This window comes from Cyclopterus lumpus, chromosome 5 (genome assembly GCF_009769545.1).
Source record: "Cyclopterus lumpus isolate fCycLum1 chromosome 5, fCycLum1.pri, whole genome shotgun sequence".
Taxonomy (NCBI): Eukaryota; Metazoa; Chordata; class Actinopteri; order Perciformes; family Cyclopteridae; genus Cyclopterus; species Cyclopterus lumpus.
In genome coordinates this window covers 19769904-19796708 of record NC_046970.1, presented here as the reverse complement: position 1 = coordinate 19796708, position 26805 = coordinate 19769904, and the positions used below count along the sequence as shown (strand labels likewise).

The 26805-nt window shown below is 42.8% G+C and overlaps 1 protein-coding gene and 1 long non-coding RNA gene across 3 annotated transcripts; one reads left to right on the top strand and one right to left on the bottom strand.

The window, feature by feature from the left end:
* Nucleotides 1–16598: 16598 nt before the first annotated feature.
* On the bottom strand, nt 16599–22994 carry LOC117730602. The gene is made up of 4 exons (XR_004609477.1): nt 22877–22994; nt 18472–18682; nt 16972–17032; nt 16599–16840 (listed from the first exon to the last, which is right to left on the bottom strand). It is a non-coding gene; the product is annotated as an uncharacterized LOC117730602 (long non-coding RNA).
* On the top strand, nt 19693–26296 carry tbc1d20 (TBC1 domain family, member 20). 2 transcript variants are annotated; one of them, XR_004609476.1, is made up of 9 exons: nt 19722–20205; nt 20471–20656; nt 20856–20936; nt 21198–21384; nt 21549–21650; nt 22283–22424; nt 23662–23840; nt 24000–24314; nt 24432–24602. XR_004609476.1 is itself a non-coding variant. In XM_034532408.1 (8 exons), the coding sequence occupies exons 1-8, from the start codon at nt 20148–20150 to the stop codon at nt 24262–24264; spliced, it is 1200 nt and encodes a 399-aa protein (XP_034388299.1). In that variant the 5' UTR covers nt 19693–20147; the 3' UTR covers nt 24265–26296. The 2 variants fall into 2 exon arrangements, 1 of the variants encoding a protein (XP_034388299.1); XM_034532408.1 differs by having other exon boundaries at nt 19693–20205; nt 24000–26296.
* The last annotated feature ends 509 nt before the right edge of the window (nt 26297–26805 follow it).

Here is a 26805-nt window from a genome sequence, read left to right as displayed (position 1 = left end):
CGATGGGTAAATTTTGACATATTGAACAAATTGAGGGGTGTTTATTTAAAGTGGGGGTGTTAAGAAAACATTCTTTACAAGAAAAAGAAGACTCGGTCTGGAGAGCATCAACAATAGAATAGCATGGGTTGTTGACAAATGTAAGAAAGAGATAAGCCTATTGTCTGGTCGGGAGTAAATGGGAAAACATTGCATTGAGGAACATCTATAATCCAAAAGAAGATAAGCAGTTTGTTTTTAATACACAAACTGTAAAGACCTACCAGCATAGTTATAATCAAATACAGACGCTTCAATAACTGTGATCAATAAAATTGGAATTGCATTCTCTGTCGCAGAGTTTTTCAACCTTAAGGTGGCGAAAAAAAGAAGCAGTGATGGCTCATCAAGCGGAGAAAGGCTCGCGCTCTTGTTAGCATGACAATGATTTGAAGAAACCTTTGAAAGCAGCCGTTTGTTCAGATTCAAGTCAGTTCGGGATACAGATGTTCAACCAGCAGACCGGATATTTTTAAGAGAATCACAACTGACATCGCACAGAGTTCAAATGATGGCGTCGAGCGCGCCATCTCGGTGGACACCGGCGCATGTCGGGAATCAAAGGAAATGAATTAGCGATCCGGTTGAGAAAGAAGCCACTGCAGGAAGAAAAGTTTAAAAACAACTTCTGTGTAAACAAACCTCTCATTTATTATTTAGCCCGGAGACGTTGGTTCATCACACATCGGGGAGGTCTGGAGTTAACGCGTGATAGGGAACGCTAATCTTTAAGTAACGTTGCTTCAGATCTTCTGCTAAAAGGCTGCTATATATTCCATGAATGACACCAGCAATTTATGTGTGGTAGAGCGTCCCGTGTTATGAAGAAACCTTGGGCTCAACAGGCGTTGTTGAAGAAAAGCCACCATGGGAACACTAATAAGCAATTTTTCTGATAATGCAACCTCCCTTCCCCTTACAGCCAAACATAATACCAAACAGTTCGCCCTGTGGTTATAACCTTGTTGCATTTTCTCACGGACAGAGAAATACCGTCCTTTCTTTTTGGGAGTACATTTGTACCTGCAAAGATGATTTCATCAAAACCAGATAACAAATAAAGGCTTTCTGAAATTCAGATGGTATTGCTTCAAGACCATGGGTGCATGGTATAAACAAAATATACACTTTTAAAATGATTAAACAATGGCATCTTCAATCACATATTGAATTCGTCAATCTTTATTCAACTGTTTGGCTCACGCAGCATCAAGTGGTTTAAACTATAGAGATGATGCAAACCAATCAGCATCCACCCTTTCTGGATGCAACTAGACTTACATGGAAGGACCTTTACCCTCAAAGTCAATATGACAACGCGTTGGGTTTATGGGGAGCTCGGGGAAAGAAAAGCTCATGGCCAAGGATGCTGGAAAGTGAAGAAATTAAACTCAGTTGGACAAAGTTGGACCATTTACTCAACATGTATATCTCTACTGTGCGTTTCATTACAGATTGTGCAGGTTAAGTTTTAAAAACTTCAGAATTGACTCTCACTAAATTAAAAGCCCTTGTGCATTAATTGGGAGAAGTGACACTTTAGTCTCTGTCCACTTTTTGTGTCCAATTTTCAAGGACTTTAATCCTTTAAATGTTAGCTTTGATTGTCACAATGTTCATATCAGCGCCGTCACTTGCATGTTTTGTTGTTGTGAAACTTCATGTTTCAACTCTTTGCTGTGGACACCCGTTTACGTTGCATGTGGAGTAAATGATTCTTTTTCGTTTCCATTGGATGGAATGAATATGTATTTCTCAGTCCACTCATCCTAAAATTGTGTTAACAGAATTTGCCGTTCACGTTCACAATTTGACTTTGAGCTCTTTAACGGTGGAAAGAGGATCGAGGTGACTCGATACTGGAGTGTCAGTTGGGTCCCATTTAAACTTTGACCCTCTGGCCGTGTCTGGTTATTCCAGTCATAAAGATGAAATATAATATCTACCGGTGTGTCAAATGTTCTGCATTGACTAGAGAGCAAAGCTGGCAGTGTCAAAATGTGTTTTATTAATTATATAATTGGGACACCGTTCTTAATCCACTGACAATAAATGTTGATTGATTTTGTCCCTTTGCCTGTTAAAGACACATTTACTGCCTCGAACAGCTTCACAGACACGTCTTTGTTGGAGAACCACATCGGGGGGGGGGGGGGGCAACTTGGTAGTTCTATTGCAGGGTCACACTAGCTCAAACTCTGACGATAACATAAAGCTACCTGATGTGATGGATGAGACAGTCCACTCTGTAGGATATTACCATTGTTCTGCAATGCCTTCTTTTGTCCAGCTCTCTCTCAGCCGGGTGCTTGAATCCTTTGAATACTGAAAGAGTGGCACCTTTTGAAAGTTTGCTCAATATTAAACACTCGTCTTGACAGTGCATTTTTGTTGTTCTTTCTTTCTCCATTCCCAGCCACCCCACCACCCCTCCCTGCAGACAGCGCAGTTTGCGTTGGAGCCGGTTTTGTGACAGGGACGCATTCATCATGTAATAAAGTCATGCAAGCATTTACAGAATGCCAAAAATGAAACTCAGCAAGTGTACAGTAGTGAACAGGAATTGTTGCCTTTTCAGGGTTCTTTGTTTGGCTTAAATGCCGATGATGTCCTATTAGAGACTGTGATAAACTCTTGTTTGTACAACTGTAAATGTGTGAGAAGGAAAGAGAGCGAGCATGGTAGGAAACACAGTATTTGTTGTGATGGTGAAGAGGAGATATATATATATATATACAAATAAATAAATGCACGTGCATGTAGAACAAGTTACATGTTGATCATTCTGGCTAAGCTTAATGCCGTCTGCCTTTCAAGGCCCATATGAAAACGTACATTTTAACTCTCATTATATTAGCAGAAACCTTCTCTTGGAAGGCCCTGCTCTCCCCGCTGGTATTTCTTACATTATGGCATGTGTGCACAATTAAGACAAGAATGGGCAAATAGATTAAAATGTGTTTTATTCCACCTGAGCAAGCTATACAAATGATATATCATGCAATTTCTCTGTTTGTTCTTGAACAGTGTTTTACTGCCACCTATTGTTGAACAGGACAACTGTTACTTACACAAGAAATCTTAAACAAATGCAGCAAAGCTGTGTTTTAAAAAACCCACTACCCACCATGTCTGAAGCAGGAAATGTCAATTCAATACAAAGTGGCATTAAAAATTATATATATACACACACACACACATATATATATATATATATATATATATATATATATATATATATATATATATATATATATATATATATATATATATACACATTTACACACAAAAACAACTGGGATGTATATATAAAAACACAATAACTAAACAAAAACTTTTAACTGCATCTGATCTCCTTTTGAAAGCACTCATAACACTCAAGGTAAAATATACAACTGCAATATCTCAGTAACAGACCAGGACTCTGAAGGCAACAACGGACATCTCTAAGATGGTCTTTCAGAAGTCAGGGAGATTAAAGTTTTGAAGGTTGTTGGTCTCAGACCAAGCAGGATGCTGCGCCCCATCCATCTCTGAGGCGACTTGGTTGCCACCTGCCAGTGTGTGATTGGCCCCACCAATGGTAGCTTCACAATCAGTGCAGAGTCGACTCACCGTCGCCCCGCCACACTCTGTTATAATGTAGACATGGCCATTGGGACATTTGAACCAGTGTCCAGGCTGCATGTGCAGCGCAGAGACGATCATCTTTTTCTCCTCCTCATTGATCCCCAAGCCTGTGGCGGGGAGCTTCTGGTCGAGTTCCTTCATGGCTTCTCTCACCAAGTGTTGTGCTTGCTCAGTGAATTGGCCATGCTTTTCCAAAACCTCCGTTATTGTTTGTACCTCCGATTGTATTTTGTCACTTTGTCCTCTCGTGCCTGCCATGTGGCAACGGGCGTGGAGCTCAGTCAGGAGGGTGATTCTCTGCAGCTCTCTCTGCAAATCAAAGACCTGCTGTTCTGTGAATCTTTGGCCCGGATTATTGAGCCAGCGCACAAACTCCTCGAAATGCTCTCCTAATGTTGACCTTTGAGTTGCCGACAGTTTTTCCCTTTGGATCTTCTTCAGCTTCGCAACTTTTATGAGGAAATCCATCTGGTTTTCCAGGATCAACAGGTCCTTTGCTAGAACACACTTTTTTAGACGGTCAGAGATTTGCATGTGGTCCTTTTGGCAAAGCATTTTTAAGAGGGGATGGTTGTCCGCCCACTGTTTTCGAAGGGTCTTCCTGTGCTTTTCAAGATTTGCCTGACATCCATTTATCTTTAGCTTTACCATCTCAATCTCAGCAAGACAGCGGTTGATGTGAGATCCATAGCGTAGATTCTTGCGGATTGGAGTTTTACACTTGGGACATTCCTTCAGCTTAATGACCACATCCTCTTCTCCACTTGCCTGCTGGTTGGCATCCATCCCGATGTAATAGTCCATGGCTGTGTATTCAATGATGTGTCCGCAGTCCTCTAGCTGAATGAAGAAAGCCTCGGGCTCATCCTCGGTGCCAAAGAAAATCTTTGTGACCTCATCGTGATCACAAATGCGACATTTGTTTGGACATTTATCTCCACACAGACCTATGCATCGGTGTCCGCACGTCAGGGTCTTGGCACAGGGCTGGTTGCATGGCAGACGATCGCATGGCTCATGGCAGAGCTTACTGCAGCTTTGGTGAGGGCACTGCCAAGTGCAGGGCTCAATGCACGGAGCGCAGGGCTGTCCGCATGGCTTCATACACCTGCTGTGCACGCAGCAATTCTCACATGGTCTCTCGCAGGGGGGGCAATTACGAGTGCAGGGCTCCCGGCACGTGTGAGAGCAAATCAGGAGACGATCACAGTTGTGAAGACATGGGGAATGGAACCGCCCCTGAAAACACTGGCCACAACTACCACGACAGGCATGGCCACATTTGAGCTGCTCCTCACAAGCAGTTCTACATTCAGGCTGCTGTGTGTGTGTTTTGAAAAAGCATGCATCTTGTTGACTGTGGCCACACTTTAGTGTTAAGGTGACCTCCACATTGCACGGACTGGTGCATGGTTCTCCGCACACTAATTCACACGGATGTCCACAGTGACGCCGCTCCGTGCAAGGCTCCTGGCATGTGAATGTCTCCGGCTCCTGGTGGCAAGGTACCATCTGTGTGTGTTGACACCTGGGCATGATCTTCTCAATCCTCACTGGACATTTCACTGGGCATTTTTCATGGCACAAAAGTTTGCATTTGTGTCCCAGATCGCATAAAACCTGCTGGCACTTCTTGAGACACTGGTACGCCTTGTGCTGGGGGTCGTAAGGGTGGCAGGCAAGTACGCAGACGTGGCCACAATCCAAACGGAACTCGCAGGGCTTTGTGCAGCCCCCTTGAGGGGCTTGTTTGAAATCGTCAGCATGAGCCACTTTCACCTTTCGCTCCGGATGATTCTGGCAGCACAGCGTCAGAGCGTTTCCAATCTGGTCCTTCTCCCTCAAGGTGCGGAAGATGTTGCTCCACAGTTTGACTTGGCCCAGCATTGCACCATTGCCAATACAGTAGAGGCCTTTCTTGGCACGAGACAAGGCTACGCAGACGCGATTGGGAATGTTCAAAAAGCCGACTTTACCCTGCAAGTTGCTGCGGACCAGAGACAACAGAACAATGTCATTCTCTTCGCCCTGGTATTTGTCCACTACGTGCACTTTGACCCCTGTGAACTGTTTGGCAGGCATAAGGTTGCGCAGGCAGTAGAGCTGCGCGGTGTAGGTTGTGAGGATGGTAATTTGCTCTGGTTTGTACCCCTGAAAAATAAGATAGCGGCAAAGAGAGACTACAAACATCGCCTCGTGTCGGTTCTGATGGCTTTTCCCATCGTTGATCTCTTCTTCTAGGTTGGTGTGCTCCACGAAGAATAAATTGGTATCAAGGCCCTGTAAAACAGCATTCAATAAAATATGTTCCATGTTATTCTTTGATATTCACTGCATACTTTTATCAGATTTTTCTAAATCTTGCCCAACGCTGACTCCAAAAAATAAAATACGTACACACATTAAAGTAAATGGATATCCACTGCTAAGAAGAAAGAAAAAAAACAACTGAATGGAGACGCAGCAGGAGAGAAAATAAAATATGCACCTTGATGCTGTCGTAGTCCAACACAGACGGATGGTTTTCCAGCTTTGCGTAGATGTGTGGGGTCAGAAGACAGGCAATTTCTGGCCTCATACGATGCTGAAGAACAAACCAAAACACACACACACAGATTAAACTCGTCATATAGATACAGAGGCATAGCTGCACCTATGAAACATACATTCAAACATACTAATTCATGCGTAATGATTTATATTTGGAAAATTAATGGATGCAGAAAAAACACAAACCTGGTAGTCGAGTCTGACATAAGGAAGTTCCATCCTCACCAGCCGCTCAAACATGGACATCTCCAGGTTGAAGTTCTTAGCGAGCTCATATACTGTGGCACTGGGGCGCAGCTAAAAGGCAAAAACTAAATTACAGGTTTACCATATGCTTTAAACTAATCAGTTTTTATGAATTATTACAGAAAAATAAAAAATAATAGCTTCATTCTTTTTTGTACTGAGAACATGTGGTCTTCTTATATCCCAATGAATAAATCTTGTTACATCCAGTGGTAATAAAGTGAATTTGGCATTTTTATTGTCCTGTATTAGCATATTTAAACCATAGAATTGAAGAATAGAGGGATGACTTTAATGGAAACAGGCCTATGGTGATCAGACCATTTACAGTGATGTAAATGCTTGTGAATACTTATTGCACAGTTCCTAGACACAGGTGGAAGCAACCATCTTTACAATAGTAAGCCTGGAAGGGATTAACAATATTCTGCAATGAGTTTCTGTTTTGGGTGGCTGGATGGGAATATAGAAAGTATGCAAATTGCACTCTAACTTTCTTTTCTTCTCCTGTCGAGTTTCTTATTGTTTTGACTGTGCAGGAAAATGTGTGTGCAAGTGTGTGTGTGTGTGTCTGCAAACCTAATTTAGCTAGAGGACAGAGTGTGATTGTGCATGTATGTAGGAGGGGTGTGGGGGAGGCAAGACAAATTCTAGTATGAATGTGATGCATTGTGTTCAGCTCAATGCAACACCAAACCTGTGATTAATGAACAGCACAACAATGCCAAAGTTTATTTTACTCGGAAAGTGTGATGCATCCACCTCCGTGACATGCACAGATTCAAGTTTGGTTTCCACAAAAAAAACAAAGCTTTGAACACTTGGTCATAGAATAAAAATTGTAATATATTATCAAATGGCCTTAAACCCATGAAACTAACTACCCACCATTGTGCCGTCAGAATATTTAATCAGGATTTCGTGGTTTTACTTTGTTGTTTTTTTTAAACACACCTGTACTAATTTAATTGTTCAGTAGTTTAAACTGATGAATCAGAGATACTTTAATCTTAATTGTGCACATTAAATTGCACTTTGTATAAAACAGTGAAGGGAGCCTCAGGCACAGTGGTAAATAACTTTTGTAATAATCCGATATACCTCAAAAATACCACTGATTTCAAAGCCTGGGTGATAAATAAAATGTTATGGTCAACCTCTATTTTGAACTCCATTCTTGTACGTGCTAAACCTTTAGTCAAACTGTAAGAAAATCAGGTTTGTTTGTGTATTCAAATGCCTTCATACATTCATGAATAAACATAGTAAAACGAGCAAATATTAGGAAAAGAGCAGACAGAAGTTACACAGCAAGAAGAGACCAGGACAGAATATTGAGATGTGTGATAGAATGGTGTGTCGTGCAGACTGCTAGACAGGCTGTCTGGCCATATGTCCTTGGCAGGCCTTGACAAGTTGTCGTAATAGTCTACTGATGTCCTGCGTATCACTCCTCACTCTTCTCCATCTTTTGTAATGGCCGGGATGGGACGTTAATGTTTGCCATTTCCCCCAAGGCAACATGCCCAAACATACCGACGACCACACAAAATCCCTCTGAACAGGTTGTCCTTCATATTTCCATCTACGCATTTAGGTGATTTCAGTCAGAAGAAGATGGTTTCATAAAATACACCAGTGCACAAATTGCCCTTTAGAGTATAATGTAGGGACACCGAGAGTTTAGGAACGACTGCCCTATTCGTCTGTGTGGGTTCGTACCTGCTGGTGGTCTCCGATGAGGATGAGGTGCTGGCATGCTTTGCTCAGCGTCGTGATGGTGTGAGCCTCGAGAACCTCTGCAGCTTCTTCCACAATCACCAGACACGGACGCACTCTCTGCAGAACACTACGGAACTTGGCTGCCCCGGTGGTTGTCATGCCAATAACCTGATGGATGTACATTAAATATGAAGCTACAGCCAGCAGCCAATACATTTATCTTAGCGCAAACACTGGGAACAGGAGGAAACGGCTAATTTGGCTTCTCCGCAAAAAAGGTAACAAAAGCTGCCTAAAGCTTGCTCATTAACACAGTATGTGTTGTTTGTTTAATCAGCACAAAAGCTCAAGTGTAGAAGTGACAGGTTGCAGTTTCATGGGGGGGTAGTCTCCCCTGACTGGCTGGCAACCTCGCCTTAGTATCATTAATATCAATGCTCACAGTGGTCCACAGAGGCCGCACTGAAATGTTTTTGCTACCGTCTTAGTTTGAGCATTGCGAGCAGTATTCCCGAGACTGGACTTATAAATATATTGAATATTTAAAGTGCATCTTTCAGGCAAAAAGAACTACTTCATAATATTGAGTGGATGTAAAAGCAATATGCTTCATTATCCTCTCAGCATATTCAGCTGAAGACGACATAAAGCTGATCACCCATGAATTAAAGAAGTTTTTTGTTAGTTTTTTTACTTAAAGTTTATGTTGATTCATAGCATATATTACTGGACTTGTTACTGTACCGTGGCTTTCGTGAGGAGATAGGTGTTCTCATGACGTTTTATATCAGCCAATCTGTCCACTGCGTTCTGATAGGCCTCTTCAGACTCGTGGATTATGGTGCGGAGTGTTACTCTGTAGCGTTCCACCCACAACCTGCAGACACAAATGAATAATAGCAAAACATTATGACAAATGACTATCTGGCTTGGAGTATACTTTTTAGATGCTGAGGAAATAATGAGTATTCCGGCTTCCAAAGTAAAAAATAAATAAATCAGTGATGCTGTGGTACTTGTTACTAGTAGTTAAACAATTACAATAAGACATATCAGTCTTAAAGAGAAATTGCCCTATTTCTCAGTTTAAATACCAATTACGACTATGTAAACAAGACTCCTTATAGCCCGTTACGGAGTTATGTCTTTGCTCTCGGAGGTGAGAAGATCCTCCGGGAGACATTTTCCTGGTGATTAGTTGACTTAATTATACACACTGGGAATAGACTACTTCTATCAGACTGAGGCTGCTTAGGGGATGAGCGGAAAGAGGGGAGAGAAAGGTAGAGAAATGAAGAGGGAAGGAGGGAGGACAGAAATGTAAGAAAGGTACTAGGAGAAGTGATGGGAAGTAATAGTTGGGGGGGGGGGGAAAGAAGAAAAAAAGGCACATTGTTAGCAAACAAAAGGAAAGAAAAGTGAAACAAAGATGCAGACATACCGATAGAGTCTCCATCTGTCTGGCTGGCTAAGGGTCCAAATATCCAAGACAGCATCTTCCTCCGTTTCAGTCATGGCCGAGCTCTTCCCCAGCTCTTTTCTGATTCGGTTCTTCAACTTTTTCTTCTGGGACCGTTGTATCTGCACACACCAGAACAAGGTCAGCTCTGCACTGCAGAACCTCAATGTATTAACCATTTTAAATGCGAGCAAATCTAGTAACATTTTGTTGCTCTTTAAACAAATTCATTCAATAAAAATTAAAATTAAAATGACCATTTAAGGGGAAAGTAGTTTAATGAGGGGCGCAGTATAACAATGAGACAGCATGACGCACAAGAAGTGTATTTAGCCATGCTGGAATGAAACACTTGGAACTTAGTGAAGATATGGATCTGTGGTGGAGGAATGCACTCTGCACAGTTGTTAGACCTCAAGGACACGCACACAAAGCATTTTTTAAAGAAATATTGAATGTAAAACCACATGGTAAGCATAGCGCAGCACCTGATACGGTTCCATTGGACAACTCTAACATATACTAATATACAGCCTGTACTCCTCTTCAAACAGTCTGCTCTAAATAATTGCATTCATAATCAAATTGTCTGATTGAACAGAGATTGCAAAAAATACTGATGGATTGTAATGGATTTAACATTTAAATCCATTACAATCTCCACATGAAAAGTCTCCTCTTCATTTTACCTCCCACGGTCCTCCCTCGCTCTGCTCAGGCTGCACTTTGTCTGTATTCAGGTTCAGAGCCAGCATCCGTTCCTCTACTGCTTTGACAGCCTCCTCCATGTTTCCGTTCCTTTTGCCATCTCCGCCACCTCTGTGACCGCTGCCGTCTTCAATGAGCCGCTCCTTCTGAATCAGATCCGCTTCCTCTGCGATTACAATGAGGCCGTCCTCCGGCTCCAGCGATTCGCCTGCTGCTACATCCGACACATCGGGGCAAGAATCAGTACGACGGCCGCTTTCATTCACCGGGACAATAAATAGGCAGCATTTTTGTTTTCATCGACAAATTATTTTTAAAAAGCGGGCATGGAATCGTAATACGTCACGGGAAAGGATCCTAAAATAAAAGATCGACAATATCAGTCTATAAACTGTACATTCCATGATAAATGGTGGAAGTTCATGGTTTATGTAATTTACATCTGAACTTGGTTCTGGATTATTTATTGTTGTTAAACTACAAAATCCGGGCTGAAGCCATGTAGGGTGTAGGACTGGATGGTCACTTTGCTCATTTTTAAGCTCTCAGCTGACATGGAGCCGCACCGGTTATCTGGCCGAGTGGCTGGTGTTGACAGAGTGGAACCAGAAGTTACCTGAAGTTACCTGAAACAGTTACTTCATGACGTGGACGTCTGGCACTGACCGCGTCAATTTACTTTGAAGAAGATGGACAATTAGCGGGAGAGCTTTTATTTCACTGAAGTCATATTTTCAATATCAGTGCATATTTATCATAAATATTCCCTCAAAACTGTTTTGTTAAATATTAGTGAAATCCAGATGTAGTGCTTTTTTGGGTGCAAGGGAAAGGTAATGATAGTACAGGTCTTACGTGTCTAAAGGGTTGATAAGTCCTTTGATGTCATTATTTCATTAATAATAATAATAATGATAATAATAATAATAAAAAAGTGATGCTTTTACCTGGTCAGGCAATTACTTTGTCACTGTATGTTAAACAGCTCATTTAGAACAGTGCTATACTGGTGTTCACTTGTTTAAAGGGGAAATGTGTGGAGGGAATCGGTCGTGTCGGTAAAAGTATCCATTCAAGTTTTTCTTCTGAGGTGCCGTTTACAAACCGTCAGAGAAAAAGTAAACAACTATCAGATCTTCTTCGATCGGTTTCAGTGGAGAGACAAACACATGAAAAGCCTTACCGTCATCTCTATCTGCATTCTCTGTCTCCCTCTGCAGGAGAACGGTGGAACTCAAACCCAACCACTCCACGATCAGACTGGGCTTCTTCTCGCCCCAGATCTGAAAACCATCCCCTGTCTACAAATGAGATCATAAACAGGAACTGATGAGTCTTCATCTCTACCGCCTTGCTCAGTTTCCACACACATATACACATTCAATGTTTGGTTTATTCCCTCACAGGTGGTTGCTGGTTCAGACTCTCCCAGTGTCTGTCTGAAATGGCGGCCTGTAAGAAGGTTTCCCGCAGGATGCCTTTCAGAGAACACTCCAGCTTCACACTCTGAGTCTGGATGCCCCTCTCCTCCTCACACAGCTGCCTGTAAACCTGATGAACAGGTTATGGAGACAGTGATTAGGTGGCAACGTCACAAAAGAATGAGACAAACTAATATTTGTCTTCTGTAGGAGTAGAGCAACTGAAATCAATGACTCAGGGAAAAGGAAGAGGACCGGAGGAGCAAAGTGCGGCAGAGACACACCCTGTCCCTGAATGTTTTGCCCCAGCATGAGTTAAGAGTGTTGAGTTTCGTTACTTTAAATTCGGGAGATAACCGGAAGTTCAGTTATTGGGTTTCGTCTAGTTGAGTGTTGGATTACTCTTTGGGGATATGCCTTTGAAGATTGTACAATTCAAAACATGTTTTCACAGGTTTTTCTGAAATGCTGTGTTAAATAATGCCAGTTTTTTGGTGAATGTGGAAGAAATATACAGAGACAAAAGTGTCATAAAATAAACACCTAAAATGTGTATTTTGGATGTTTTCTTTAGTATAAAAGTGGACATCTGGGAAATAAAATGCCCAAAAATGCCCCTTAAACTTGGAGTATGGTTACTTTTCTCAACAATAAAGCATGTCGTTTTTCTCCCAGTAACTGGTCTTGGCATACTTATGTTTTGGTCTCCATTAGAGCCTTTATCTGTTTAGAGAATCAGCAACACTAACATACTGAATCAGCAACACTAACATACTGCAACATAGAGCTGAAGTGAGGTACAACACAAAATGAAACTTCTGACTTTTTTCGAAAATGATTGAAACACATATCCTTTCATATATTCTCAACAAGTTGCTATGCATGAGAGAACGCAGTGTGGAGCAACTTGAAACAGCACGTTCACACTGCAGTTGAGGCAGCACGAGTAGCTCACCTGACCATAAGCACGATGCAGGTCAGCCGGCAGCAGCTTGTGCGAGCGGGTCAGCTCCTTGAGATTGAAACGCTTCAGGATCTCACTGTTGCTGCGCCCTCCTACTCTCACTATTCCATCTGGCAGAAATTTATGAATACCTTAGAGGCAGAGGAAAAACAAAAAGCTTATTAGTCTAACAATGCCCAGTCAAAGGCCAGTTTGTAAAGATAAATAATCAAATACGACTTGACTACGACTACGTTTTAGCAAAGATTTCAGCATGTACACAAATAAACGTCTTCATTTTAAATCCCAAACCACTTAAACAACATGTAAACTCGAGCCGATTGTATTGGCATCCCCACTCACCCTCAAGGAACTGATCCAGGGCATGGTTAGTGTAACACACTACCAGCATTGGAGCCTGGCCATGGCCATCTCGCCAAAGCTCCTGATTGGCCAACAGAGCCTGAGCAATCTTAAGGCCAACGTAGGTTTTTCCTGAGCATTAATGGATTTGTCATTTTACAAAAATGTGTGAAAATACACTTCACACTTTTTTTTCATTTACATATCAAGGAAGTCATCCTTCCAACAATGTCTTTTCAATGTCTCACCCGTGCCAGGAGGTCCCTGTATGATGGTCAGCTCCTTTGTGAGAGCCAGCTGGAAGGCTTTCATCTGAGACTCATCCAGCCCCAGCTCCTCCTTTCTCGGCCAGGCGTGTGCATCCAGGCAGTGAAAGGGCTGGACATTGTACTCATGGTCAGGGTGAGCAACCGATGACAGGTCATAATCATCCATTATTTGCAGATAAGCCGGGGGTTGCACATCTGGATTGCACTCCACGATGTACCTGGACACATTATGGACAAGAGGGTTACTTTTAGCCGATACCATCTGTATGAAAAGATGTAGAGACGTCTCATTAATTAGACACGTGTTAATGTTCTTTCGCCAAAGGACAAATTTCAAACGTTCCGTAAAAAAACGGCACCGCAATAAACGGGATGAAGCTCAATTGTTAAAGTGAGCCGACGCAACTCTTGCTTAACAGCGGCCACAGGTGACATATTTACAGGTTAATGACGAATGTTAAAAACATATTGGTGCTACAGTATTACAGTAGCGCCAGTAGAGAAGAATCATAAAGCAATTAGACTGATTTAATATAATAAAATCTTTACAAACAGATATTAGAATATGAACGTAGAATCTGTAGGCAACGGGAACATATTTTTGGTATTTTCTAAATAGTATTTGCCAATCTCATTTAAGCATGCTTTGGTTGAATGCAGGTAAATAAATAGTCTGTTGAAGAGCAAATGAGGCAGAACGCATTGACCGATATGCAATTTCAGAACCCACTGGTTATCATCTGACAACATCATTGCTTTTTGGAAAACCGTGGCGACATAATTAAGTCATACTAGTAAAAGCGTGGTTGCTGAACTCACTTTGTACGGGCGCCCCCCCCCCCCGCCCCCCTTTGCTTGCCTTTCAAAAAATTAACTTTTAACTTGTTTTTGAAGTGCTGTGGGATTGTATCAAAACTATGACTTTGAAGGTAGAATGTAAAACCACTCCTTAACATAAAACACACACACACACACACCTCTGAAAGGGCAGGTTGTCCTCCTTCTGCTCCTTTAGACCCTCTAGAACATACCGGTAAGCCTCAAAGTAGGCAGTAGTCTCAATCATCAGGAACAATTGATCATTCTGTGTGAGAAAATAAGTTTAGTTTTTGGTATATCCGTTTCATATAAAGGCATAAATCCGCCCCCCCACCCTGCATCTATCCCGCATGTTAGGAAGTTAACAGCCTTGGTGAGGTGTTGATTCACCTTGTTTTGGAGGCTGTAAGTTTGTGGTGCTTTTTTTCAGTTTTTTTGTAATATTTAGTTCAGCACAATGTACCTAATAATTTGGGAGATTAAGTGGCTGAAATCAGAACCTAACTACATGCATTCTGCTCACACACTTCATTGCCCACCTCAAATGTGGCCAACTTGCTTCTGCTCTCTTCAGTAAAGGCAATCTGTACCAGTCCCTGCTCTAAGGTTTTGGGATCCCGATCTGACACTGTGGCAAACAGGAAGGTCTCAAAATGATCACACGACAAGCAGACCAGGGAACCATAGATCAGCCTCTTGGAGCTCTGCCAGTGCACAAACTGTAGGATAGATGGAGGAAAGGTTAATATACGCGTTAATATATGCATTTTCATTTGCCAGTCAAGCCAAATAGCACTCTCTTAAAATATGTTCTTGATTGTGTCAAATGCCATAAACGCTAATTGTAAAAACATCTAAATCCATCCAGAGACCAACCTTGAGTGGCTGAATGTCAAACTGGACGATGTAGGCAATGCCAGCAGACGTGCACTTGGGCACCACCAGTTTTGTGTCAAAATATACTCTGATGTCATCAAATTTCTTCCTCTTCAAAGCATTATCACCCCCTTCATCACTCCCTCCTGCCTTGTCCATTTGGCGAACTAGTTGCTGGATGCCCTCACGCAGTGGCCGCACAAAGTCCTCTCTCAGCAGCCGGAAGTGCGTGTCGAGGTAGAGGTGGGTGTTCGTGTAGCGCTGAGAGGTGAGGTTGGGTCTGAGGAAGGGCCTCTGCTCCTGCTGGAACTCCTCAGGTGTTGGGTAGATGGGTATGGTCCGGAAATCTTGTTGCATTTCTTCATCTGGGTTAGAAGCATTGAGGGTTTCTCTCATGAATTTGAAATGGAGTGGCAACTGTTAAACCAAAAGATGTTCTGCAGTGTGTGCTGGAGAGCAGGGTATCAAAAATGTTTTAAAACAGCATTTGTAGTAAAGAGATCTATAACAGGCTATAATCACCTGTGGTGGGCAGAAGGGCGTACGTGTCCTTGTCCGAGCGCAGGGTTCCCTCCCTGGATCTCTCCTGGAGGTGCTTAATCAGGCCCTCGAGAGTCTCCACACTCTCCTCCGTTTGAGGCTGGATGTCCACCCCGAATGCTCTCAGGTGGTCGATGGAGGCTTTTACCAGTGTCAGTAGCAGACTCGCAGCCTGGGCCGAGCTGGCAGGGAAAATGCTGAGGACCTAATGAGCAGAATATTGAGGATTGTTGGTAACATTATATTCAACTACAGGTAGTTCAATTATAGTAGTTAACATATTCTGTGAAAATTGGATTTAGTTTGCGTCTTCATTGAAGGCAGCTCTATTTAATGCAAACTCACACTCAAGAGTGTTTTTCATGTATTACTTAATGTATCCTTCAGCTGAATTAACCAACTAATTGGTTCTTCCATTCATTCTTTCCACTATTTACCTCAGACAGAATAGTCAAGATGTTTTTCAGGTGCCGAGGGTAGTCTGCCATGCGGAGGGTGTTGGACTCTGACCCCATGCCCCCCAGATAGTAGGGCAGGATGGTGCGGAAGAACCCTGAATCTTTTATGATGCCAGCCAAGTGCTGTATGGTGCACCGGTCTGCCTCAGATTTGAAGGCTTGACTCAGCACCAGGCAGAGGAGTTCGATAAGGTCCTGCCTCATTTCTGTCTGATGCAGGACCTCTTTCAGGGCAGGGTGTGCAGACAGGGTGATGGCCACTACAGATGGATCTTTTCCAGAGAGTTCTCTCAGTGTGTTATAGCTCAGACCACAACCCTGTGGAGCCCTGACTATCCCTATATTCCAACCTTCATCGCCTGTCTCACGTCTACTTCCTCCTCTCCTTCCACCCCTAACTCTTCCTCTGCCTGCTGCACCCTCTCCCCTTCTTCCTGCTCCTCTTCTTCCACAGCCTGCTGCCCCCTCTCCTCCTCTTCCTGCTCCTCTGCCTGCTGCGCCCTCTCCTCTTCCTCTGTTAGCGACTCTTCCTCCTCCTTTTCCTCCCCAGCCTGCTGCTGCTGCTCCTCCTCCTCCTCCTCTGCCTGCTGCTGCTGCTGCTGCTTCTGCTCTCTCCGCTCCTGTTCCTCGCAGCCCTTCACCTCCTCTTCCCCCATCCCATCCTCCTTCACCCCCTTTCCCTGGGTCGGCACCTCCTCCATCCGTCTCCTGTCTATTAGCACTGGTACTCCTGGAGCTTTGTGGTTTGTCTTCTCCTTTCCCTCCACTAGCACTTTCATTTTGGCCAGTATCAGCACCTGGGGGAGAAAAGAAGACACTAAGATACTCACACCTTGAAAATTAACACCATGGCTGACTTTGTACTAAAGAGTTTAGCTGGGTTGACTCTACTGGACCCGACAGTTACCATTTTTAGGTCCTCACCTACCAGTTATTAAAGTCGGCCTTTCCATGGTTGCTGAAATTTAGGTCGGCAGTACTGATGATTTCTGTATGGCAAGAAATTGAGAGCATGAACGTACATACAACACATTTGTGCATGAAAACAAAAATGTTAAGAATACCTAATTTATGCATTTAACGTTCGGCCCTAATGGGAGTCTTAAATAGAAGGGCTAGCCGCTAACAATGCTAACAGCGCTAACAATGCAAACACCGGGAAAAGTGCTGACAGTGCAAACAACCTGAGATGGGGGGGGGGGGGGGGGGGGGGGGGGGCTGCGACGCGACGAGGCCGGTGTTACGGTTTAACAGGCGACCCTGTTAACTGACGACTTCCTGTCGAGCTGAATTTGTGTATGCCACTTGGTTTAATTGTGTAGTGAAGTGTCAACCCCTCTCGTATACATAATAATATATACTATACACATTAAACAATGCGGCATTCACGAGGGCAGCTACGTGTTCTCTTCATATTTTCAACAGCTGTCTGTAACTACGACACCAACGGACGCATTGGTTCAAAGTCGCCAGTTAACACGGTCGCTTCTTAATCCGTAACACCGGCTTTATCACCTGTAACCGAAATATAAGTGCAGCGCGAGGGAGCGAGTGTTTCACGCTCACGTGCACGTGCAATGGAAGGCGTGGCCGCCCGACTATGACATGAAATGACATAACAGCACATCCAGGGGGAGGACAATCCGCTACTGTATCAAGAGTAAATAGTTGTTTGCTGCTATATTAATCCTCTGGATGTCGAATAGTTCTCCTTTAAGTGAAGAGCACTAATGTCAAACAGTGACAAACTACTGCCTCTTTAGTCGTACATATTATACAGTGCTTAATTCATGTCAATACGTCACAAAGTACAAAGTAATTATATGCCTCCATAATGTTAAGGGGTAGATGTATAATGAAAATTGAAGTGCAATAGTACCTCAGAATTGTACTTACACTACAGTACTTGTATGTACTTATCACTTCACCACCACAGGACACACTTTCACCAGTATGCACTATGTTCTATCCATTTCTCAAAATATTTTCAATAGGATGTTGATTGTATTATAACTTTCGGGTGAGATCGAAGCAATCGTTCTGTGTGTGTGTGTCTTCATTCTCAGGAGAAGCAAGTTATTTGGTGTGGATGTTGACTTTAATTGTATTTGTGAAATGTTCGTGGATTTTGCTTGTAATTCAAAGTAAGAGTGTGCCCTCTGCTGGATGCTGGTTCTTATCGGTTAGGTTTTTCATATCTCCAGAAATCGGATGAGAGCGTGTCTTCCTGGATCTACTAAAAAAAATTTAAAAACACCCCGAGTATTTACTTCTTCTACACCTGCTATACTGACGGATTCATTTAATTTTCAGTCCAGATTTTTTTTATTCTCAGTCCTATATTTGATTCACATTTCCTCATAATGTAGCGATCTTCCTTCCGCCCCTCGTAACAAACGCAACTAAACGAATAAAAGAGAGAACTTACCTAAACTATCCACTTGACATGAATACTTGCGCACAAATGGAGCTTTACAAGAGAAGCGAGCCCATTTGCTATAGCATCACAGAACCGAGCCTCCTCAGCCCGACGGATCTGCCTCCGCTGCGTCTGCGACTCACACCGCCCGACCCAGATAACTGCTATTTAAATGACCTGTCATTTTCGTTTTCGTTTCATCGGAACAGACACGCCACACCTAGAAGTCAATGCAACACGCACACACATATGAGTAAGAGGCACGCGGATAACATCTACACACACAACTAAGTATGCCCTTTAAGCTATTTTCACAAGGATTTAACATGTCATCGGCAGACACAGGTGTACTCAAAAATGAATTATGGTTCCATCTATGTAGGCCAAGGCCCTGGTATTGTGAATGCTTGCTCACTGAAAGGGTTGTGACGCACTAAAAAATAACGAGACCATAATAATTGTATCAATACACCAGTGTTTACTCTGCATGGCATGTCAACATGGCAGCTGTGAAAGCGACATACATATATATATATTGTATCTAGCTTTTCAAGAGTGAAGGCGAGGGTTGTTATGCGCATGTATTTTACAATAGTAATAAACCAATAACACTCCGTAGTCTGCACAATACTTTTATTTTATTCTTAACACACACTCCACATTTCCTCTCTCCCCTTTTCCTATTTTCCCTTCACAATAAAAGCCCCAGACACATACAACCCTAATACTGCTTCCTAGAGAGCTGTTTAAGTACTCAATATAGTATCTTACACTAGCAGCTAAGTTAGTGACATGAGTAGCCCATGGAAGTAGTATCAACATTGTAGGCCTGTTGGTTCCTTATTGTTGTCATCAATACTGATGCATTAACGTGTACGCAGCATTGTATTGGTGTAGCTGTTTTATAAAGTTATGTATGTAAAACATTCATCTGCAAATTATGTTTATTGCTGTTAAATACACCACATATAGGGAAGTAAAACAAAGTTAAATGGTTACTTAGTGGAATGTAAAGAAGTAGTCCGAGAAAATGTAAATGCTAAATTAAATCAATCAATAGATTAATCAACCAACTAACAAGCAAACAGAATATCGATATCAAAGTCATTGTTGAATATAAAAAAGTGGCATTATTAATATTATTATTATTATTAATATTATATTATTTTCTCAATTATTAAATCATTGTTAGATTCGATACACTCAGTCGGTGGAAGCCTCCTCCACCTCGTCGCCTCCAATGATGTTTAGTCACCCCGCGTCATCATTCCGTCTGAGCGAGGAGGCTAGCTAAAGCTCATGTATCCCATTGGTCGCTTCCGTCAATGTAAACATGTAGCCGGTTCCCCAGTCTATGGTGTAACCGCACTGCTATTGAGCCGCGTTTCCTAATTGTCAACACGTGTGTCATTAGGTCGGATAGTGATGGATGTGTCGCTGGAAATAGTCGTTTCGGAACCGGGGCAATGTAGTGTTAGCTTGATAACTAGCTAGCACTGAGTAGCTAGTTAGCTAACTACCGGGCTGTGTTTGTATGGGCTGGCCTTGCTAATTAGACAGCTAGCTCCCAGTTGGCAGCCACGAAGGGCTACATTGATGGCGGCCAAGCGAAGGAGGATGGCAAGTAATGTAATTTAACGAAGACACACATCAAGAAACGGAGACCATCCCCGCCCCTAAACAATATGAGTAAATCTCGAGGTCCTGGTGCCTCGTCACCGGTGAACGGAAAACAAGGGAACGGTAAGTTTGACATGTTGCTGAGGTTGTTCACCGCTAGCGTTAGCTGTCTTCATTGAGGGCAATCATGTGTTTTCAGGCATTTGAGCAGCAAGACCAGTCCCCCAAATACATAAACATGCTCACTTTTACTCCGTTGCTGGAGTTGACTGACTAACCATTCCCACCACAACCTCCACAAATGCCTTAAGCTAAGTTAACGTGCATTACCTTTTCCAAGATAAAAGTAAGCACTTGCTTGAACACGTGTCTGTTTGCTGTGTCTCAGACTGGGACACCAGGCGGAAAAGGAAAATTGCGGACATCACACATGCCCTCAGTGCTAGTCCAGTGGATGTGGCCGCTTTGAGGAGGATGGCCATCAGTGAGGGTGGTCTGCTGACTGATGAACTACGCTGTCAAGTTTGGCCTCGGCTCCTCAACGTCCCTCCTCACGTCTTGGAACAAGAGCCAGGTATCATGTTTCATTGCTGTGTATGCACAAGCCGAGCAATATATAGGTGACGTATCTATATGCCATCGCATGTACCTTCCCATTCCCCACTGTGCACGACACATGTGAACATGCAGAGTCTAAGCAGATGCAAAATCTACCACACGCAGTGTTTGATTGACTTTGTATGGTAATGCTGATTGTGACATGTCTTGTCCAGAAACAGTAGAGCGGGAGAATAACAAGGACTACAACCAGGTGCTGCTGGATGTCCAGCGCTCGCTGCGGAGGTTCCCACCTGGTGAGTAGAACCCATACCAGTTGAGAGAACGGGTTCATGAAGCCCTGCTGTGTATATTGTACCAAACAACTGGCACATAGAAATTACAATTTGTAAATCATAGGGTTTTGAACCAGACAGAAAGCAACATGTTTGCTCAGGTGTTGGTTTTCATTCAGAACATAATACGTTTTCTTGGTTAATCTTTCTAGTTGGTTTGACTGCTAGGTGAAAGCCAATATAAACTCACAACTGTATTTTACTTTGGGTGGACTTGTCCAGGTATGCCAGATGAGCAGAGGGAGGGTCTCCAGGAAGAACTAATTGACATCATCCTTCTAGTTCTGAAACGCAATCCCCAGCTGCATTACTACCAAGGATACCATGACATTGTTGTCACTTTCTTACTGGTCCTGGGAGAGCGCCTTGCAACTGCTCTTGTGGAAAAGCTCTCCACTCACCACCTCAGGTACTTACTACATATGTGATCTGCAGCTGCTTTTTTACGATACTACATAGTTTTTCTTTCTTTTTGTTATTTGTCAGAATGAAAATACCACCACTAGCCCCTTTATTACCTCATTAATGGTCTGTTGCGCTCTTTAAAAAGGCTCTCTGTTTTGTCTTTTTCAGGGACTTCATGGATCCAACCATGGATAACACAAAACACATTCTTAACTACTTGATGCCCATCATTGAGAGGGTCAACCCTGAAGTGCATGACTTCATGCAACAGTAAGTATATCTGTTTCAGTGATAACACCCACATCTAATTAGTATCTGTCTCATTAGGGGTAACTTGTGAGACATGAAACTTTCCAAGTTTGAAGACAATTTGCAAGGTAATTCAGCTATAATTAAGGAAAAAACATTATATTAAAAGTCCTCATACCCTACATATGATGTTCCCTATGACTATGATATGTAATACTATTTATATCTACTCTGTATATAGTGTCTGCTATACTTTTAGTTTGTTTCTGTCTGAAGAAGCACTGAACAATAGTGCTTTCATTGTTAAGATCTTCTTCCAGGTGTTCTAAAGCGGTAAAGGTTAATGTTAATCAAGAGATTATGTTATTGTTGTATGCGAAGGAAAGAGTGGCTGTGCACTTACAGCATACTGATCCTATTATGTATGACAGCTCGAGTTAAGTCTGTGAAGATTTAACACAACAGTGTCATTAAGTCTTCCGCTCAGTGCTAACATCACTATCACTCTATGGCTTTCAGTTTCAGATACCATAGCATAACTCTTCTTATTAATAAATGCCGTAAAGGGTCCCTGAAGTGGAGCGTTGGCACACGTTACAGTTTTGTGCGCTAATGTAAGTCGATCTCTGCCTTTTTTATCGATTGATTCCTAGAGCGGAGGTGGGGACGGTCTTCGCTCTCAGTTGGCTGATCACCTGGTTTGGTCACGTCCTGTCAGACTTCCGACATGTTGTCCGGTTGTATGACTTTTTCCTGGCCTGCCATCCATTGATGCCGATCTACTTTGCTGCTGTGGTAAGTTTATAATCTATAATCAGCTCTCCTAGTTTGCTATTTACTGATTTAGAAACTCAGCTTTAATTTGCGGTGCATGAACAAAGTCTGCTGAATCAGCTGCATGCAATGTGTGTGAGCTACTTTTATTGGTGTGTGATTCAGAGGCCAGAAGTTTTGTTTTGTGGCTGTGTTAAAAAGTTTTTTTTTTTTTTTTTTTAAAGATTTGCAAACCTCACTAGCTAATCGGAGAGGCCCCAGTGTCCTTCACACAAAACACACTTTGTGTGAGGAGGCTCTGGCTGTCCGGGTAAAAAGATAAGGCCTTGAAGATATCCCTGCTCCAATAATAAGCAAGTATGGGAACTGGTCTTGGCCAGAGGAAACAGACCTGTTGTGTATCTTGTCCCATAGCAGACTTTTTACTTAAGTTAGGAAACATATAAAGCTGTAAAGAATGCATTGACACTTACATTTTTGGTATGAATGTGTCCATGCATACAAGCTGTACCAAGATCTTCTCTGATATCAGATTTGTGTGAAATAAACTTCAAGGAAGGACAACTAATGGGGCGTTCACACCAAATGCGTTGCGAAGTTTTCGTGCGAGTAGATCCCATGCAAAGTCAATGCACATACGCGAATGGTTACGAAATTCGCCGTGTCTATCGCAACGTGGAAATATTTCAACTCTGTGGAAATATTTCAACTCTGGCGAAACTTTCGCCACTCGCCAGGTTGCGAAAGCCGATCAGCGTTTTAAAAACGTTCCGCCCACCTGGCTGCTGCTGCTGCTCTCGTAGCGCTGGAAGCGGAAGTTATCGAGACGGAGTCGGTGAAATTCCCCGAGCTGTGTGAGCCTACGGGTGATGTTATGAACCCAAACACCAGGGCGTTAGATGTTCCGACGTTTATGAGATGTCCACAACAAGTATAAAGCAGAACTAGTGGTTATTTCGACTGTGGTGGATGGCGGAAATTATAACTGTTTTTACGGAGATAAGCCACGCCCCCTTTTCGCAACTGGTTGCGAAAGACACGAATGAACACAACTTGACTGGCGAATATTCGCAACGCGTTTAGTGTGAACGCACCATTGGCTCATCGAGTTTATTCTGGTATTCATCAAAGGGAAGATTGATCTAAAGTACATGTTTTTTTTTTTTTTCTTTCTCCTCACCATGGGTAATGTCCTGTTCAGTTATCGATGAGTCCATAACAAACGTGGATGTGTGTGTTTTTGGTTCTTGTGTTGCAGATTGTGCTGTACAGAGAAGAGGAGGTGTTGGAGTGTGAATGCGATATGGCCATGGTTCATCACCTGCTGTCTCAGATTCCCCAGGATCTGCCATATGAGACACTCATCAGCCGAGCAGGAGACCTCTTTGTCCAGTTCCCTCCCTCTGAACTGGCCAGAGAGGCTGCCTCACACGACAGGTACTCGACTCTCTAGGGTTTCCACCTGTGCCTTTACAGATGTTTATTACTTTCCTCCTCCTTCTTCTCAACTCCAGTTGTGCACTGTTCTTTCATTAACACTTTCCCTTTCTGTCTGTCTCGATCTCTCTCTTTGTATCTGTCTCTTTTCCACCAAAGCACGGCGGCCTCTACCTTTAAGGACTTTGACCTTGCGTCCACTCAACAGCGACCGGACTCTGTTCTCCGTCGCCGCCGCAGACAGAAACAGGCTGCACTGGAGAGATCCGCAGCGAACGCGGTAGTGGTGGTGGCCCGACCCTCGGCAGCGCGGCGGTTTGTCCGACTGGCTGTCATGGGTCTCACAGTGGCGTTGGGGGCAGCAGCTCTCGCTGTGGTCAACACTGCCCTGGAGTGGGCCCCCAAACTAAACTTTTTCCCTTGAACTGCTCCTCTTTTACTCCTATGCGCCAGCGGATCTGTTCATGAATGCTGGTGGGTCTGTTTCCAAGAACCCTTTTAATTCATGAACCCACACACCATGCAGTCTAACACTGTCTGGAGTGCACACTCTACACTGAACCAGTTAACGCTCCTCGTTTCATCTTCTAGGACGTGTCCTCTAAGGTCCTTTTTTATGACTCTTGAAGAGCGGGCACCAGTCAAACAGCTCCTCCGGCTGGTGTTCTGAGATGAAGAGCCCATCCTGTTATAATGAAGAGACTGTTTTTATAAGAACTATTACTGATGGTGTCATTAATAAAGCTTTATTTAAATTCGGTATTAGGATAATCTGATATTGAGTTATGCTCACAGAGATTTATGCTGAAAACTTGGTGGACTCATTACACTTGAAACTGCTGCCGTGTGTGTGTGTGTGTGTGTGTGTGTGTGTGTGTGTGTGTGTGTGTGTGTGTGTGTGTGTGTGTGTGTGTGTGTGTGTGTGTGTGTGTGTGTGTGTGTGTGTGTGTGTGTGTGTGTGTGTGTGTGTGTGTGTGTGTGTGTGTGTGTGTGTGTGTGTGTGTGTGTGTGTGTGTGTGGTCGCAACCCATTTGTTATCTATTTGATAGTTGGACTAAGACCAAATATAGAGGACTGATAGAATCATTTGTGTTATTTACTGTTTTTTAATTTATAGATATGTAAAGAGAGATGGTCATGACACACAGGCACTTTGTTAGGTTAACAATTTTCTTATGTTATAGGTAATTTAAGTTTAGTGTCTTCAAAAGGTATCTTCCTTTCTGGGATGGAGTATCTTTGAAACGTGTCACCCTTTACTGCACATTTTAGATCAGATCATCTAAACATATCTGAGAACTTATATGTGTTGTAGCCTGTTTGAAATGTACATTTGTATCTCAAAACTCCTAAAGATAAGCCCCCTGATTGGAGTACAGCTTTCACGGTCCTGGAAGGGAAGAAAAAAATCATATTGAAGTAGTTTTACTTGCTTTCCTTTTTTATTTACGTACTTAATTGTTCGGTTGCAAAACCTTAAAAGTGTGTCTTGTTTCATGGCCTCCAATAAATAGGGTATGCTTTCTGCGTCACTTTTTATGGAGTAGATGATTCAATCTCTCCTTATAGTTTATTAACACACGCACTTATTCTGGGGAACAGAAAATCTCAGCGCTGAGATATAGTGATTGAAATGAAGTGGACATTCTGTAGTCTTAGGGCTGGCACAGTGGGGGACCCACTTTGCACTGACTGCATTAGTTTGATAGGTGCTTTTCTCACTCCTTGAAGGGTGCTCCAAAAGTGCCCAAGCCTTCATAATAATGCAATCCATGTTTTTTTTTTTGTTTCCAGACATGAATTTAGCTTTAACACGTAACATTAAGTTTGATTGCTTTTAGCGGAGCGTTTGTATTTCAGAGGCAGTCGAGCTCATTCCAATGTTCCAGTCATTGTCACACATGCTTAGGTTTCACTTTCCTGAATAGCTGTGTCTCTACAGAAAATACATAGCAAATAGTTTGTCAGAGTACTATATTTTAAGATGGGGAATTTGGGTTGTCTGTAATCCTTGTGATGTATTCTGCTTAACAGAAAATGTTTCAGAATTATTGACTTGGAGTTCTAGGTCATCTACGTTTCACGGCACAACAACCAGTCCACTGAAAACGTTTCACTTCACTTAAAGGTGTTGAAGAGAGAATTAGCTTTTGCTGTATTAGGACCTGAATGCGTTAGCGTCCCCATTCCTGTATGATGGTTGATTGGTGTTTTGCCTTTTGTGGTGAACCACTGATTCAGCTGTTAGTGGATCTGCATACTGGTCGAAATGAAGGTGACCTGGAACACGTCCGAGGGCGCACTCAGGGGCCTGAGAGCGAACACACCATGTTTCTGCACTCAGTGGTTTTCATTTGTTATCATTGCACTAAATAATTGATCTGCCTTTTTGTTTATTTTGTTATACTAATGTAAAGTTGTACAATATAATGCTAATAAACTAGAGTGAAAATGTACAACGTGTTAACGGTGGAAAATGTGGAAGAAATGCTTTTGATAATTGTTTTTGTGTCACCCAGAGATCATTTCCACTGAGGCCTTTTGCATTGGGCTAACAACAGGATTAGTCACCTCGCCTTCAACTCTTAGTTTATCACACACCTGCTAGTCCTCCTCCGGACGTTCTGCTCGTGAGAAGAAAGCCTTTCTACCCCCTTTCCTGAGTGTCTGTCAGCAGACATGCTGAACAGGAACGGGGGCACCTATGGCCCTGACTAGTAACCACACCTCTTTGTTTGTGTTTAATCCCCAGCTGGGAATTATTATTGTTATATTCAATGCTATAATAATGCCAACACACTACTGGATGCTTATGGTTTCAGTTTATTAGAGCTGAGGCCTGTCACTTTAAAAAACATGGAAGTGGAGCCCAACAAACTTCATGGATACAAGACATAAACAACACTTAAGTACCCGAGTTAAAGTCCAGAATACCTGACCAAAATACAGTTGTAGCTCATTTGAT

Excerpts from the sequence above, each read along its gene's own strand:
- tbc1d20 (XM_034532408.1), top strand. The coding sequence starts at position 20,148 with ATGAGTAAATCTCGAGGTCCTGGTGCCTCGTCACCGGTGAACGGAAAA. Across the intron at positions 21,651-22,282 it reads GTGCATGACTTCATGCAACA|AGCGGAGGTGGGGACGGTCT; the intron begins GTAAGTATATCT and ends ATTGATTCCTAG. Across the intron at positions 22,425-23,661 it reads CGATCTACTTTGCTGCTGTG|ATTGTGCTGTACAGAGAAGA; the intron begins GTAAGTTTATAA and ends CTTGTGTTGCAG.